General features: G+C 46.0%; 1 protein-coding gene across 1 annotated transcript in view; it reads left to right on the plus strand.

Moving 5' to 3' along the window:
* LOC139393130 (ceramide kinase) overlaps positions 1-16,867 on the plus strand; it is a 32,598-nt gene extending 15,731 nt beyond the window's left edge. Inside the window, exons 4-12 of the mRNA XM_071141495.1 lie at positions 20-145; positions 1,117-1,183; positions 3,980-4,125; positions 8,502-8,576; positions 9,042-9,194; positions 9,393-9,587; positions 10,784-10,995; positions 13,891-14,099; positions 15,428-16,867. Coding sequence (XP_070997596.1) covers positions 20-145; positions 1,117-1,183; positions 3,980-4,125; positions 8,502-8,576; positions 9,042-9,194; positions 9,393-9,587; positions 10,784-10,995; positions 13,891-14,099; positions 15,428-15,539 — 1,295 coding nt within the window. The 3' untranslated portion in view covers positions 15,540-16,867. The remainder of the gene's footprint in view (positions 1-19; positions 146-1,116; positions 1,184-3,979; positions 4,126-8,501; positions 8,577-9,041; positions 9,195-9,392; positions 9,588-10,783; positions 10,996-13,890; positions 14,100-15,427) is intronic.
* The last annotated feature ends 201 nt before the right edge of the window (positions 16,868-17,068 follow it).

The raw sequence follows: 17,068 nt of genomic DNA on the forward strand, positions 1-17,068 counted from the left end.
GCTCTCCTTCACTTTGCAGGCATCCGACCGAAACGCTTGCTAGTGTACATCAATCCCTACAGTGGGAAACAACGCGGGAAGTGGATTTACGAGCAGAGAGTAGCCCCACTCTTCTCTCGAGCCTCCATCTCCACCGACGTGATCGGTGAGTTCCTGTCAGAGGGCCTACATTAACATTTAAATAAAAAATGAGCTTTTATGGCCCGGCAAATATTTATTTGTTGACTTGGCAAACAGCCTATACCCGCCAACCACTCCCAAGAATATGGTTTTATTTATAGCACCATCCATCAATGGAACACTGTAATGGAAGCTGTGATAGTCGATAAACATGGGAATCCATTCCAAACACATCTGTGATTCATGGGATGCTTTGGGAAGACCATGGATCGACTAGGGCAGGGGTACTCGACTCTTACCCTACGAGGTCCAGAGCCTGTTGGTTTTCTGTTCTGCCTGATAATTAATTGCACCCACTTGGTGTGCCAGGTCTAAATCGGGACCCTGATTAGAGGGGACAAATGAAAACGAGTACCGGAGTTGGCTTCAAGGTCCAGAGTTGAGTTTGAGGGGTCTAGGGTATTGGCAGGTGGAGGCATCACATAGCTTTTGAAGATCATGAATTGTCTAGGGCAGGGATGGGCAACTCCAGTCCTCGGGGGCCAGAATGGTGTTTCACTTTTTCCCCATCGCTAGCAAACGCAGCTGATTTAAAACCTATTGCATTCTAAACTGAAGGTCCTGATTAGTTGATTATTGGAGTCCGGTGTGTTAGCTAGAAAAAGTGTGAGACCAACCAGGTCCCCGAGGACTGGAGTTGCCTATCCCCAGTCTAGGGTATTGGCAGCTCGCGGCCATACATCTGTCATGGGTTTAAGGCTGGACCCAGACCCATAGCTCGAGGTGTTTTAATTGGTGTTGGCCTTTCACCATTTGTTGGAACCCCATTATGGTCAAAAACATATATTTTCTTTCCGTTTAGACAATGGGAAGAGCAATACTGGATGCAGGATTCTTGGCTTAACCATTTTTTTTGTTGTGTGTGCAATGTCTTGACAAGCTTCTGAGATGTTCATCATGGGTTTGTAATAGTGACAATATAACTTGTTTCCATAGTTACGGAGAGTGCCAATCATGCCAGGGATCACTTGAAGACGGAGGTAGATCTGAAGCAATGTGACGGGTGCGTTTTAGACACAGCAGGAAAACACTTCAATCACCTGGCATAGACTTTACCATCTCAGTCAGAAATGACTTTGTTGGTGCAAAAGACTAAGTGAAGATTTCAGTACAAAACAGTTCATGTTCAACCACAATGCATTCATATCTGAGGGAAGAAGACTGCTGAGAGCAAAATGGACATTAATAGCAGTATCAATACAACAACGGCATTAACATGAAAGCTGAGGGGGGCAGAGTGTCTGTGGGTTTTTACTCCTCCATTGTACTGGAGGATGCATTGTAAACATGGCGCCCCAAGGATGCATATGCCAGGTCAAAATGACCCGATAATGTAATATCTGTGTTTTTATTTATATGGGGCAAAAATATTATCCTTTTTGTGGAAGATAATTATTTTGAGTGATGATTTGGACTTTTTCAATAATTATTTTATTGTTAGAAATGTTTTTTTAGTCGCTTTCCAACAGCTCCATTTCAATGATGACATATTATGAAATTCCATAATGGCTATTGAAAATATTGGCATCTTTTTCTTACAATCAATCTTTACAATCAAAGTTTCACATTCAACCTTTTCGTGTGAAGAACCAAATAAGGCCACCTTTAGCATGTTTTATAATATTTCAAAACATTTTTAAAAAAATCCAAAGTTCATCAATATAAACGACAACACTAACAATTTTGAATATAGAAAGCATGAACACGTGTGTGTGATGCTTACTTGTGCTGTCTTAGTCCATGGATTTGTTACAAACCACAAGCATGTGACTGTGCTCTTTGCAGATGGATGTGTTGCACTGAGAACACCAGCAGCTGACTTCTATCCTTTGCACTTGGGCAGAGCTGGCACCTCTTCCTCTTCTGGCCCTGGCTGCTCTGAGTGGTGGGTAGAGCTGGCACCTCTTCCTCTTCTGGCCCTGGCTGCTCTGAGTGGTGGGTAGAGCTGGCACCTCTTCCTCTTCTGGCCCTGGCTGCTCTGAGTGGTGGGTAGAGCTGGCACCTCTTCCTCTTCTGGCCCTGGCTGCTCTGAGTGGTGGGTAGAGCTGGCACCCCTTCCTCTTCTGGCCCTGGCTGCTCTGAGTGGTGGGTAGAGCTGGCACCTCTTCCTCTTCTGGCCCTGGCTGCTCTGAGTGGTGGGTAGAGCTGGCACCTCTTCTGGCCCTGGCTGCTCTGAGTGGTGGGTATAGCTGGCACCTCTTCCTCTTCTGGCCCTGGCTGCTCTGAGTGGTAGTGGCATGGCTCTTTCATCACCCCACATCTTTCCATTGCCTCAGTTCTTCTGTGGAGATAAGAGAACCTTCCAGAAGGATAACCATCTCTGCAGCACTCCAACAATCAGGCCAAACGGAAGCCACTCCTCAGTAAAAGGCACATGACAGCCCGCTTGGAGTTTGCCAAAAATACACCTAAAGGACTCCCAGACCATGATAAACAGGATTCTCTGGTCTGATGAAACCAAGATTGAACTCTTTGGATGGAATGCTAAGCGTCACGCCTGGAGGAAAGCTGCTCATCCACTGTGACGCATTTGCTGGGGATGAACCTTCTACAGTTTTGCTTTGAAAAGGTCCCTCACATACTGGAAGGCTGCCAGGTGATCCATTGCCTCTCTGAACACTCTGGTCCTCTTGTCATCAAGTCACAGGTAGCGCCAGATATCTTCCGACCGACATGGTGGCCTTATACATTGGATTCTGCAGTGGATCCAAAAATAGCTCCCATGTGGAGACATCCCACCTTTTCTCCTTGCCGGCGAGGAGGGTTCAACCAATTAAGGCCTTTTTGTTCCTTCTTGTTGACCTCTCTCCACTCTGTCCCTTTTCCTGTCGCTCTTCTCCGTCCTTCTAAATCTGTACACTTTAGGACCTCCTCAACGATGTTATCACTAATGAACATCTCCCAGGCAACTTTTGGCAACTTTTGGCAACTGATTTCCCCGGCACAGGCCCTGGGCAGCTCCTCAGGATGTTATGGCTTCTGGTCCTGACTTTAGTGGGAGGGCAGGGGTGTTCACTCCAGTAAGACCCCTTTTTATTCATTTCGGTTCCGAGGAATCATCCCCATCTGTAGAATCATCTAGGACAGCTGGACTACCAGGTGCATCCACAACTCCAACTTGACCCACAGGCACATAGTCTGTGTCATCTGAATTGGATACCTCAGATTCTGAGTCGGAGGCACCAATGGCTTCCTCATCCAGCATCTGTAAAACCATTTTGGTTGTATATCTGGCCACATTCTTATGAGCCTCCTTATGAAACTCCTTTTACTCAGAGTTCAAAAGGATACTTGGAAAAAGGTGATTTAATGAACATTTAAAAACAAGATATTTAATAAATGTTATTAATTACTTAGATTTTATTGTTGTAGCAAAAAGAAAGGTTAGTTTGACGAGTGCAATGCAGTGAATTCTGTAGGAAATACATACCGGTCATATTTGACCCACATATAAAAACTTGAGGCAGTGATGCATAAACTCTTACTTAAAAGATAAGGATCTAGGATGTTAGAACATTAAGGACACATTATTTCAGGAATTCCTGGAATATTAGAGGATGACATTTTTGGGGGAGATCAGTACAGCAAAAAAAATAAAACATTAGGCTGGGTCATTTTGACCCGACATATGAATCCTAAGATTAATCAATTATGGTCACTGATTTAGTTAGGAAATTCCCTCAGCTGGTTGTCTAGGTCTTAGTTGGACACAAATTGAAAGGAAAGCAAAAACCAGCAGACCTTAAGGCTAGTCTCAATGGAGTGTTTTCATGCAGTGTGTGTGTGTGTCCCTGTTCAGGGTGGTGTGTGTGGGAGGGGACGGGATGTTCAGCGAGGTTGTCCACGGCCTGGTCTCTAGGACCCAGAGTGATTCCAGAGTGGACCAAAACCAACCGAACCAGGACCTGGTTCCATGTGCGCTCCGCATCGGAATCATCCCTGCAGGTATGAGGGGAGGAGAGAAGCAGAGGAGAGGAAGGAATGGGAGAAGTTAAGTTAAAGTAAGGTAAAGGCAAGTTCTAGCCCATATAATAAGACTTTGTTATACCTCTGTTAGTGGCCATGGCTATGATTGACTCCCATGGTGGCTAACCTTAATCCCCATGTTCTGTTTTCTGGCTGTTGCTGAGTTACGAGTTGGAATCCCTATAGCAACAGGGCTTGGGGTCCCACAGGGGGTTCTGAAGAGTCCATCACTCAAAACTCAATTAGAGGGGGCCTGTTGTGCTGCGTGACCACTTTAAAAAAAATAAGAATAATTTAAAAATCATCATACATTTCACCTCCGTGAAATCCATTACTTCACAATACCTAAGGTTGAAGATGGAGGAGGAGAATCAAATCACAGCTGGTTTGGCCTGTAGCTTCAGTGATTCTGTAGGTTAATGCTTCTACTTAGCATTGAGTGCCTGCTGCTGCTGCTGGGGTCCAGAATTACAGTCTTTTTCCAGTCAGTCAGATGAAGATGAAATTATTACTATAAGCCAGTTAACACTATATATCTAGAGAAAAGGACTCACAGTATCACAGTTTTTGTTTGTGCATTTGCCTTGGTTGGTGTCCCACTGACAGGTCTCATGAGGTCAAGTGTGGCCTTTTCTGCTGCCACTGCTTATCATGTACAAACATTTTAAATATTGTTACCTATCAATCAATCGAAACATAATTTTGAGGCTGATAAGGGATAGTGATAACCAACTGTCATGGTGTAGTGCGGTTCCGTATACCAGGAGAAATAATAACTGGAAGTAATAATGATGCTTTAATCAGACGTGGTAAGATGGCGAACAGAACCTCTCTGTGTCAAATAGACTTTCACTGAAATAGTATTTATGTTTACAAAGTCAACCCAGCACACACACAGCCTTGGTTAGAGTAACCAAGTCCACGGTTTTATCAGGTAACCTACCTAGAAACCTAGTGGCTGTGTGTAGTTCAACACATTCACATTGTCTTATCACATATTTTCAAGGTACTATGTTTAGGTTCATGACTCAACCTTGACTGTTATTCCATTAGGTAGGCAGACAAGACAGAGATAGTGAGAGAGGCTTTGGAATGATTTGAATGAGGAAGTGAGTCAAAACTGCGGGAAATATCTCCCAGATAAAAATCTGGAAATTCAGAGGGAGCTGAGAGAGTAGCTAGTTTCCTCTCTTCTGTGAATATTTTTGACTGGGTGTTAAGGTTTGTTGTTTGAAAAGGACTGCGTTGAAACAATGACTGGTAGATGATCCAAGACCCAGCTCAATTAATCCCGACCACTGTGACAATGAGTCGTCATAATGCCGCATCAAATGTACATGATCTTAGGGGCATTGGCAAACGCAATGTAAGTAATTTAATTGATGTACCCCTAATTGCACCGAATATATCTGCTTATCCTACAGCTTATTGTAAGCAGTAATCATGAGACTATAAACCAGAGTTACTGTTAGCGCTGAGGCGGTGTGCAATAGTAGGAAGCCCACTTTATGCAGCTCACCCTGCACGATCAGCTCCAATGTAAATAACATGAGTAAGTCTACCTCTGAGAAGCTTCCCAGTAAAGCATTAAAAACAATCAAGCAACCCAGAAAAGTGCTAAAAATAGCCCATATTAAGATATGCAGCCTAAGAAACAAGGTCCATGAAGTCAATAACTTGCTTGTAACAGATGACATTCATATTCTGACTATCTCTGGAACTCACTTAGATAATACCTTTGATGATACAGTGGTAGCAATACATGGTTATAACATCTACCGAAAAGACAGAAATGCCAACAGAGGCGGTGTTGCGGTCTATATTCAGAACCACATTCCTGTAAAGCTTAGAGACGATCTAATGTTAAATATTGTTGAATTAATATGGCTACAGGTTCATCTTCCTCACCTAAAACCCATTATTGTGGGAAGCTGCTATAGACCACCAAGTGCTAACAGTCAGTATCTGGATAATATGTGTGAAATGCTTGATAATGTATGTGATATCAATAGAGAAGTATATTTCCTGGGTGATTTTTAAATATTGATTGGCTATCATCAAGCTGCCCACTCAGGAAAAAAGGAAAAATTCCCCAGGGTAGCTGATTAGGCCCCTTGTTTTTTTTTCTTCAATTTTTACTAACGACATTCCACTGACTTTGAGTAAAGCCAGAGTGTCGATGTATGCGGATGACTCAACACTATACGCGCCAGCTACTACAGCGACTGAAATGACTGCAACACTCAACAAAGAGCTGCAGTTAGTTTCAGAGTAGGTGGCAAGGAATAAGTTAGCCCTAAATATTTCTAAAACTAAAAGCATTGTATTTGGAACAAAACACTCAATAAACCCTAAACCTCAACCAAATCTTGTAATAAATCTTGTGGAAATTGAGCAAGTTGAGATGACTTAACTGTTTGGAGTAACACTAGATTGAAAACTGTCATGGTCAAAACATATTGATGCAGTAGTAGCTAAGAATGGGAGACGTCTGTCTATAATAAAGCAATTCTCTGCCTTAACAACACTATCAACAAGGCAGGTCCTACAGGCCGTAGTTTTGTTGCACCTTGACTACTGTTCAATCATGTGGTCAGGTACCACAAAAAAAGGACTTGACTCAGAGCAATTGGCTCAGAACAGGGCAGCACGGCAGGCCCTTGGATGTACACAGAAAGTTAATATTAATAATATGCATGTCAATCTCTCCTGGCTGAAAGTGGAGGAGAGATTGACTTCATCACTAGTTTTATTTATGAGAGGTATTGACATGTTGAATGCACCGAGCTGTCTGTCGAAACTACTGGCACACAGCTCAGACACCCATGCATACCCAACAAGACATGCCACAAGAGGTCTCTTCACAGTCCCCAAGTCCAGAACAGACTATGGGAGGAACACAGTACTACATAAATCCATGACTACAAGGAACTCTATTCTACATCAAGTAACTGAAGCAAGCTGTAAAATTAGATTTTAAAAACAGATAAAAAAAAAACACCTTATGGAACAGCGGGGACTGTGAAGCAACACAATGTGTCACAGACACATGCATACACACACACACACACACACGATAACATACGCAGTATACATACACATGGATTTAGTACTGTAGATATGTGGTGGTGTAAGAGCCCGAGGGCACACAGTGTGTTGTGAAATGTATTGTAATGTTTTTAAACTTTTGCTGGACCCCAGGAAGAGTAGGGCAAACTAATGGGGATCCATAATAAATACATGCTCGGCTCACACAGTCACACACCCAAGACAGCCAGGCTTCCTTCACACGCACACATCTTCAATCTTCACTTGATGAAGAAATATGGAAGTGTAAACCAGTCTGTAGCACTACAGTTAGTTTTCATTTCAATTCAATAACTTTTCAAAAAGTATTGGAGAAGCAAACCAGTCAGCCCATGTCACCCTTTTACTCTCTGCTGTGTCATTGTCAGATTCTTGATAAGAGCAATCTGAAAAGAGAGGAGTGTGATTACTAAGCAATGAGTCCATCTGTAAACGGCAGGGCTGATTTCCCAGGCTCTCTGTTCTGTCACGGTTCCCTGAGTCAGCTGAAAACATCTAGCTTGCATCCCAAATAGCACCCTATTCCCTATATAGTGCAATACTTTTGATCAGAGCCTATTAGGGAAGAGGGTGCCATTTGGGAAGCATACCTAGCATCAGTCTGCAGTCTAGCTGTAGAGATGGAAATAGGAAATAAGTCTGTCTCCTCACCGGTCTGTCTTGGTGTCGTTGGTTCGTCTCAACAGATCGTAAATTATCTAACTGTGACAGATATGCCTGAAATTACTGTCCCCCAGCTGAACGGTAGCGCACGGTCGATAGAGACCTATTACCATAATATCAAATCAGAGATTTCGAAGTCAAACGGAACATTTCTCTCGAGTGCCAGGAAGGGTTTGCGTCTCGCTTTCCCCTCATTTACTGTGTAGTGAGTGCTGATTGCCCAGATCCAGACAGACCCATTGGCTATGATATCTTTCTTTGGCCCTGGTAAATATCATCTCTTTTCTGCCTAATAAAACTACTTAAACTCTTGTTCTAACTCCATCTCAAAACTCTAATCATAAAACACTTTTATGGCCATTGATGATTCAATAAAAAACATATTTAAACACTTAAACAATAACTCCTGAATACAGACAAAGCCTAGTCCTGGGGTAAAATGCCATTTCATTAGAGATTTTACATTGGACGTGCTTTTTAGTCCAGGACTAGGGCTAATCTGTTTCTGGGGAAAACGGCCCCCAAAGTTGGTGGTTTGGGATTAGTCTTGAGATTCAAGATACTATTACGTGACTGACGAGGCCTGTATCTCTCCTATCCAACAGGTTCAACTGACTGTATCTGCTATTCTACCACAGGCACCAACGATCCAGTGACTTCAGCCCTGCACATCATCATGGGTAAGTAACCATACACACACACAAACACAAACCGGTCTATCGGTCTTCTACCTGTCCACGTCGAGATTTAATAGAATGTCTTAATATATCTCGGTGACAATGCTCACAATTAGCTGCATCTCTCAATAGTACAAGCATTCTATGTCTGGGTACAGTACGGCATCCTAAGTCCTGCAGGTACACTTGTGTTGTCCCATGCGCACAGTCTGGAGTGTGGTTTAAAGAGATAACATTGCACTCTACTAGAGTCCTGTCCAGCGGGTTTGGGTCAATTCAGGAAGGACACTGGTTATTCCAGTTCTCTTCCATGCTTTTCAATGAGGACCCATTTGAATTTGGTTCACTTTCTGAATGGACTGATATTGAAATGGCATTGACCCCGGACGCCAAGACTATTCTACAGGGAGTGTTCCGTGACGACATTCCAACCAGTTGAATAAGGCCCCCTTTCTGTCTGTTTTCCAGGTGACTCCCAGCCCATGGATGTGTGTTCTGTCCATCACAACAACACCTTCCTCAGGTACTCCGTCTCGCTGCTCGGATACGGTTTCTACGGCGACGTGCTGACAGACAGCGAGAGGAAGCGCTGGATGGGGCCTTCCAGATATGACTTCTCGGGTAAATAATGGAGTCATAAGTGTTATTACAATTGCAGCCCAACGATTAGTTACTACGTCATGTAGTAAAAAAAAAAAAAAAATCGACATTTCCGAATATGACCTACAGGGAAAGGGAGGAATGAGTGGAGAAACTAGACATTTCACACAATGTCAACATCAGGATTTTCAAAGCCACACACTGCTTCACACATTGCAGGCCTAAAGACATTCCTGACCCATCAGTATTATGAAGGGACTGTCGCTTTCCTGCCCGCTGAGGACAACCTGGGGAACCCTAGAGACAAGATCAAGTGCATGACTGGGTGCCATATCTGTGAGCGGGGTGCCAACAATGGGCAGCTCCTCTCAGGGGCTCATGTCGACAAGATGGCTGAAGAGAACTCTGACAAGGGTAAGAGGTTATAGTCTTCTGTAAGTGTGTGCTGTGTGTAGTCTTTTCCCTGTTGCCAAGTCTGTTGATAAAGCTGATGTCCCTCCTGTCCCCATGTCTGTTCCCTCATCTGTCTGTCTCTCTCTCTCACTGCCATGACGCCCGACAGACAGTCATAGTATACCGTATGGTGTTGAACACACACACTCCTCACAGCCCACTCTTCTCATCCCAGACCCTTATCTACCCCACAACACACATACACACACACTACAGTCCCCACTTTTGGGAAATGGGAAACTCTCTTCTCAGCCGGCATTTATTTATTCTGAGCAGCAGATAGGATAAGTAGAGTTTACTGAGAGCCACAGAGATCCCCTTTCTCCTCTCATCTCCTGGGACTCTAATTGGTGTTAATTTCCGGCTTCTCTGTTGTGGCTGGCTGGAGCGCTGGCTGAGGCGACAGACACACACACACACACACAGACAGAGGGAGTCAGAACCCCACTAATCAGGGAGATAGTTGGTCTGGCTGCCAGAGTTGGCGGTGGACTTGCTGCACACGTTTTGGCGATCAAATCTCCAACAACTGCTTAAGCAATGGGGCAAGACGCCGGCTCGGTGCCACGTCACAAACGAGCCTCCCGAAATGTTTAATGTGTGCGGGACACTTGAGAGGTTCCCGAGCTAAGACGATGCCAAGACCTACAGTAAAATTTGTTAATGTCTAATCACAATCCCATTGGTAGTTTTTAAAGACGTCTAATCATTTACTTTCCAAGTAAATTAATTTAGTTTTTTAATCCCGGTGGACTTGTTAATGTTGGTTCAGGTTATCGTTCCTGTGAATTTGTTTTACGAGCTGACTAGAATAATTAAGTGTTTTATGGACTCGGATCACATAATATTCCCCATGCGATCAGGGATATTATCGTAAAACACTGACATTTTGGAGTTACTGTACATCCCCCATTAAACCACTCAACCAGTCATTTAATGGCAGAAGACTTTGATTCACCTAACAGTTACCGAGTGGCATCACATGAGTGTAATAACACATAATATTTTGTCCAGCCTCGCTCCTGATTTTAGAGCACCCAAAGAGTCAACGAGTGTTTTTATATTTTACTAGCAATAATACAGACGCAGCACTGTCGGAAGAATTTTCCCCAAAAGGGATGACACTTTTAATCGATCAACTCCTCTTGTGTTTAAAGAGACCAGTGGTGATGGTGTATGGCGGGTGATCCGGGGGAAGTTCCTAGCAATCAACGCTGCCAGTATGAGCTGTGCCTGTCCTCGCAGCCCTAGAGGCCTGTCGCCCTATGCCCACCTGGCCGACGGCACCACAGACCTCATCCTGGTACGCAAGGCCTCTCGCCTCGACTTCCTCCGACACCTCATGCGACACACCAACAAGGACGACCAGGTGGGGAACTCTGAGTTGTCATTGAGAGAAACATTTTGCTATTTGTTTATTTATTTTCACATTGGCAAGCGTAAAAGATCATTAGATGTAAGATGACTCAATCAGAGGTGGATATCACCCCCGCCAAAAAGTGATCAGATTTAGCAAAGTTATTTGCTAAGTGAGTACAGATTATTTTCAAACCATATTAATCTCTGGTAATGTACTGGCTTGATCCACAATACAACTTTTGAAAGTTACAAGGGGTTCAGGGGGAGATCAAATCAAATTGATTTATATAGCCCTTCGTACATCAGCTGGTATCTCAAAGTGCTGTACAGAAACCCCAGCCTAAAACCCCAAACAGCAAGAAAATGCAGGTGTAGAAGCACGGTGGCTAGGAAAAACTCCCTAGAAAGGCCAAAACCTAGGAAGAAACCTAGAGAGGAACCAGGGTATGTGGGGTGGCCAGTCCTCTTCTGGCTGTGCCGGGTGGAGATTATAACAGAACATGGCCAAGATGTTCAAATGTTCATAAATGACCAGCATGGTCCAATAATAATAAGGCAGAACAGTTGAAACTGGAGCAGCAGCACGGCCAGGTGGACTGGGAACAGCAAGGAGTCATCATGTTAGGTAGTCCTGAGGCATGGTCCGAGGGCTCAGGTCCTCCGAGAGAGAGGAAGAAAAAGAGAAGGAGAGAATTAGAGAACACACACTTAGATTCACACAGGACACCGAATAGGACAGGAGAAGTACTCCAGATATAACAAACTGACCCTAGCCCCCCGACACAAACTACTGCAGCATAAATACTGGAGGCTGAGACAGGAGGGGTCAGGAGACACTGTGGCCCCATCCGAGGACAACCCCGGACAGGGCCAAACAGGAAGGATATAACCCCACCCACTTTGCCAAAGCACAGCCACCACACCACTAGAGGGATATCTTCAACCACCAACTTACCATCCTGAGACAAGGCCGAGAAACCGATGGAGAATTCCTCCGTCACTTGCTCAGTCACTCATCTCTCTCACGTACTGCATGTCACGGGTTACTCAGCCTTCACAGAGAGAGATGAAGATTGAGTGGGAAAGAGTTTCCCTGTACTTTGCTTGCAGACCTCATGGTTTAGTTGGCTGACACAGCTCTTTCTAAGTCAGGGTATACCTCAGTTCAGACACTCTCTTGCGTCCCACTCCGCCCTCTCTCACTTTTCGTAAATATCCCAATTCTACAAAGTGATATCCCAATTCTACAAAGCGCTCTGGATAACTTGCATCATCCTCCTGCGCATACTGCCACACACACAGGTGGGACGGTAGGATTTCCATTGCATTATACCTCTATAATATCTGCATAGCCCATCCACCACGGAGCGAAACATGGAGTGAGAGGCCAGTAAGTGTATTCATAGTTTTGTCGAAAGCTTTTTAGGGGACACTTGGTATGAATACTAACCAGGCCCAGTCATAAAGTGAGTGTGATGGAGAATAAATCACTCTGACACCCTCCTCTCCTCTCAGACAATCTGTGGAGTAGAACTGAGTAGTGATGGGGGGGATAAAGGGAGATTGTTTTCTGGGGCAGTGAAAGATTCAGACCTTTGACTGACCCCTTCTTTTCTGTGTCTTTTCCCGACTTTCTATCCATCCCCTCTTGTCTTTACTCCCTTCTCCTTATTCCTCCCTCTGTCCGTCCCTCCCTCTGTCCGTCCCTCCCTCTGTCCGTCCCTCCCTCTGTCCGTCCCTCCCTCTGTCCGTCCCTCCCTCTGTCCGTCCCTCCCTCTGTCCGTCCCTCCCTCTGTCCGTCCCTCCCTCTGTCCGTCCCTCCCTCTGTCCGTCTGTCGCTCCCTCTCTGTCCCTCCCTCTCTGTCGCTCCCTCTCTGTCGCTCCCTCTCCGTCGCTCCCTCTCCGTCCCTCCCTCTCCGTCCCTCCCTCTCCGTCCCTCCCTCTCCGTCCCTCCCTCTCCGTCCCTCCCTCTCCGTCCCTTCCTCTCCGTCCCTCCCTCTCCGTCCCTCCCTCTCCGTCTGTCCCTCCCTCTCCGTCTGTCCCTCCCTCTCCGTCTGTCCCTCCCTCTCCGTCTGTCCCTCCCTCTCCGTCCCTCCCTCTCCGTCCCTCCCTCTCTGTCTCTCCCTCTCCGTCCCTCCCTCTCTGTCTCTCCCTCTCCGTCCCTCCCTCTCCGTCCCTCCCTCTCCGTCCCTCCCTCTCCGTCCCTCCCTCTCCGTCCCGCCCTCTCTGTCTCTCCCTCTGCATCCATCCCTCTCCGTCCCTCCCTCTCTGTCCCTCCCTCTCCGTCTCTCCCTCTGCATCCCTCCCTCTCCGTCTCTCCCTCTCCGTCCCTCCCTCTCCGTCCCTCCCTCTCCGTCCCTCCCTCTCCGTCCCTCCCTCTGCGTCCCTCCCTCTCCGTCCCTCCCTCTGCGTCCCTCCCTCTCCGTCCCTCCCTCTCCGTCCCTCCCTCTCCGTCCCTCCCTCTCCGTCTCTCCCTCTCAGTCCCTCCCTCTCCGTCCCTCCCTCTCCGTCCCTCCCTCTCCGTCCCTCCCTCTGCGTCCCTCCCTCTGCGTCCCTCCCTCTGCGTCCCTCCCTCTGCGTCCCTCCCTCTGCGTCCCTCCCTCTGCGTCCCTCCCTCTGCGTCCCTCCCTCTGCGTCCCTCCCTCTGCGTCCCTCCCTCTGCGTCCCTCCCTCTGCGTCCCTCCCTCTGCGTACCTCCCTCTCCGTCCCTCCCTCTCCGTCCCTCCCTCTCCGTCCCTCCCTCTCCGTCCCTCCCTCTGCGTCCCTCCCTCTGCGTCCCTCCCTCTCCGTCCCTCCCTCTCCGTCTCTCCGTCTCTCCCTCTCCGTCCCTCCCTCCCTCTCTGCCTCCACAGTTTGACATGTCCTTTGTCCCTCCCCTGACTTCCATCCCTCTCTGCCTCCACAGTTTGACATGTCCTTTGTGGAGGTGCACCGTGTGCGGCGGTTCCGTTTTGTTCCAAAGCAAAACAACGGGATCTCAGAGGTGGACCTGAGTGAGACCAGTGGGAAGAAGATCTGTAACCAGGTCTGTACGGCCCATCCCAACAACGACACGAGCCATAGCAACTGGAACTGTGATGGGGAGATCTTGCCTCATGCGGATATACAAGTGAGGTATGCTATTCAGAATTGTAATATGTTGGTTTTGTTAAGAGATTTAAGAAGTTTGAGGTCTACCCACGTGCGCGCGCACACACACACACACACAGGGGTCCCACTTCTTCCACCTCAATATCAGTAGATATCTTTATATAATGGTGGCTCTCCCTCCACCACCACAACATCAGTAGAGATCTTTATATAGCATGATGGTGGCTCTCCCTCCACCACCACAACATCAGTAGAGATCTTTATATAGCATAATGGTGGCTCTCCCTCCACCACCACAACATCAGTAGAGATCTTTATATAGCATGATGGTGGCTCTCCCTCCACCACCACAACATCAGTAGAGATATTTATATAGCATGATGGTGGCTCTCCCTCCCACCACCACAACATCAGTAGAGATCTTTATATAGCATGATGGTGGCTCTCCCTCCCACCATCACAACATCAGTAGAGATCTTTATATAGCATGATGGTGGCTTTCCCTCCCACCATCACAACATCAGTAGAGTTCTTTAAATAGCATGATGGTGGCTCTCCCTCCACCACCACAACATCAGTAGAGTTCTTTAAATAGCATGATGGTGGCTCTCCCTCCACCACCACAACATCAGTAGAGATCTTTATATAGCATGATGGTGGCTTTCCCTCCCACCATCACAACATCAGTAGAGATCTTTATATAGCACAACAGTGGCTTTCTTCCTGAACACATCATTTACTTTATGCTCCGTTATACTTTGCCAATGAGGCATGGCTGTGTAATCCTAGTTTATCTAATTCAATATCCCGTCCACTGTTAAGAGCCTTTTAGTCCATTCATTTATTGCCTTTTTCCTCTCCAGTAATTGTTCTTGGAATGAGTCTGCGAATGAATGGCTGAGATAATTAATGGCGATAACCCTGATCGCCCCCCCCCCCCCTGAAAAGAAAAGAAATAGGCTGCTCTCTTTCACTGCTAGACACACATTCTATTTGAACCACCAGTGTGACTGACTGGAAAATGAAATCTGAGTTGAACTCTTATTAAAGTCAGGGTCTCTCTAATGCATTAACCTCCACACTACTACTGGACCATTCCAAGTCTCATCACAGTGTTTCTGTCACCAGGCCACCTGGTCGCTAAATAACAATCTCGGTTTTTACTCTAAAATGAACAATGAAGCTTCTGAGCTTGGAACCTGATCTCCATTCCATTAGTTTCACATCTGTGACATGAACAGCAAAGTCAGACTGGAAACGGACACTCGTTATGTTGATACATGTGTAACTGTTCTTCTGTGTGTGTGTGTGTGGGTGTGTGTGTGTGTGTGTGTGTGTCTCTCTCTCTACAGTGTTCACTGCCGGCTGATCAGACTATTTGCCCGAGGTGTCGAGAGGAGGACCACGTTTGACACTTACACATGGTCTGTAATAGAGGGATCAAGTCTCTCGTGGCAAGCTTAGAGGGACCAACTGTCCCCAATTGTGCTAGAAAGTCCTGCATTTGGACCCTTTATCCCTCCATCCTGAAACCACACATGCAAGTCCTGCATTTTTTATTTTTTCTATTTATAACTTTCATTCTTTTTTTTGAAGTCAGTTGGTCACGCATTTCAGACTTCCCATTTATTCGAGGAGAACTGCCATCAGCTTGCGCTTTTGACCAGACATATAGGCTGTCATATGGCGCTTTCCCTTCCCAGTCAAGTATCTTTCCTGATGCATCTCCCCTCCGGAGGTTAAGCGAGTATCTGCCGCAATTACACCAGATTGCAGTACAGGTTTCCGAGAATATGGAGACCCATAATGAGATGAACGAAAAGGAGGAATCTGTACCTCCAATCAAAGTATGTGACTGATGTTCTGTGTGGGCATCCAAAGACAATGCGATGGGGAAGTGGAAATCACCAAGCTAGACTGTCGGTAATGCCTCACTGCTTCTGCGTATCACTGTAATACAATGTGAGGGCAGAGAAACTCCTGGGCAATCAGAGGTCCCTAAGTGATTTTGCTTTCCCAGGAAGTTTCGCACCTGTGGCACAGAGCTACAGTTTGTCTATTTTGAAGTTATTTAGTTAAGACTAGTAGCCCCCCTCACTAGTTTGGGAGGGGGGGGGGGGCTGCTGCCAGTGGGTTGTCCTCTGTGTGTAGGGTAATGTCTTTGTGTGAGTGCCATCATAATGAGTTAGCTCCGTTACAATTATACACCAGACCGCCATCAGACAGATGCTGCTTCCTGCAGCCAAAACATCAGCCAACTCTAGGACACACACACACACACACACACACACACACACACACACACACACACACACACACACATCTATCATCTGCCACTGTGAAACCACACACAGACCTAAACTCTCAACACTGTGGGAGGCTCGGCCTGTTCTTTCGGAAGCCTCTCCACGATCATTACTGGTTGCTGCGAAAGGCCATGATTATATTTCAACTCTGAGCTGTGAGTGAATCAGGTCTATGTGGCTGTCCCGTTCTGATGAACTGGCTGATGTTTCTTTGCTGTACAATGGATATATCTGTGTGGAACCAAACGGTGTCAGCCCCACGCTGACTCGCTAAGCCAGCTGACGTGGGGGAACGTTTTGACAAACACATGAGTTCTGCTGAAGGCTTTATAATGACCAAATATTTATGTAAACCATTCATCCTGCGGGTCTCAAGATGACACGACACACCGTGTGTAACGAACCTGCGATGTGGATTGTGATTTGATAAGGATTGAATATGTATGAATGTTTGGATACAGCTTAATTAAAGTGCTTTTAAACTAATAAGTGTGTGGACAATTGTGTATTTCTTTAGAAATGGGCATTTTGAAGGTTGTGACTTTGTATTTATTATTTTTTACAGTAGGCTTTGAGGCTTTTAATAATACTTAAAGCCTTCATCAACCCTGTGCAGGTTTTGTAGTGGGTCTATGTGTGTTCCTTGTTCATTTCTTCTCCGCGTCTCTTCTCTTGTTATTCCTTAAA

This window comes from Oncorhynchus clarkii, chromosome 33 (assembly GCF_045791955.1).
Source record: "Oncorhynchus clarkii lewisi isolate Uvic-CL-2024 chromosome 33, UVic_Ocla_1.0, whole genome shotgun sequence".
Classification (NCBI taxonomy): domain Eukaryota; kingdom Metazoa; phylum Chordata; class Actinopteri; order Salmoniformes; family Salmonidae; genus Oncorhynchus; species Oncorhynchus clarkii.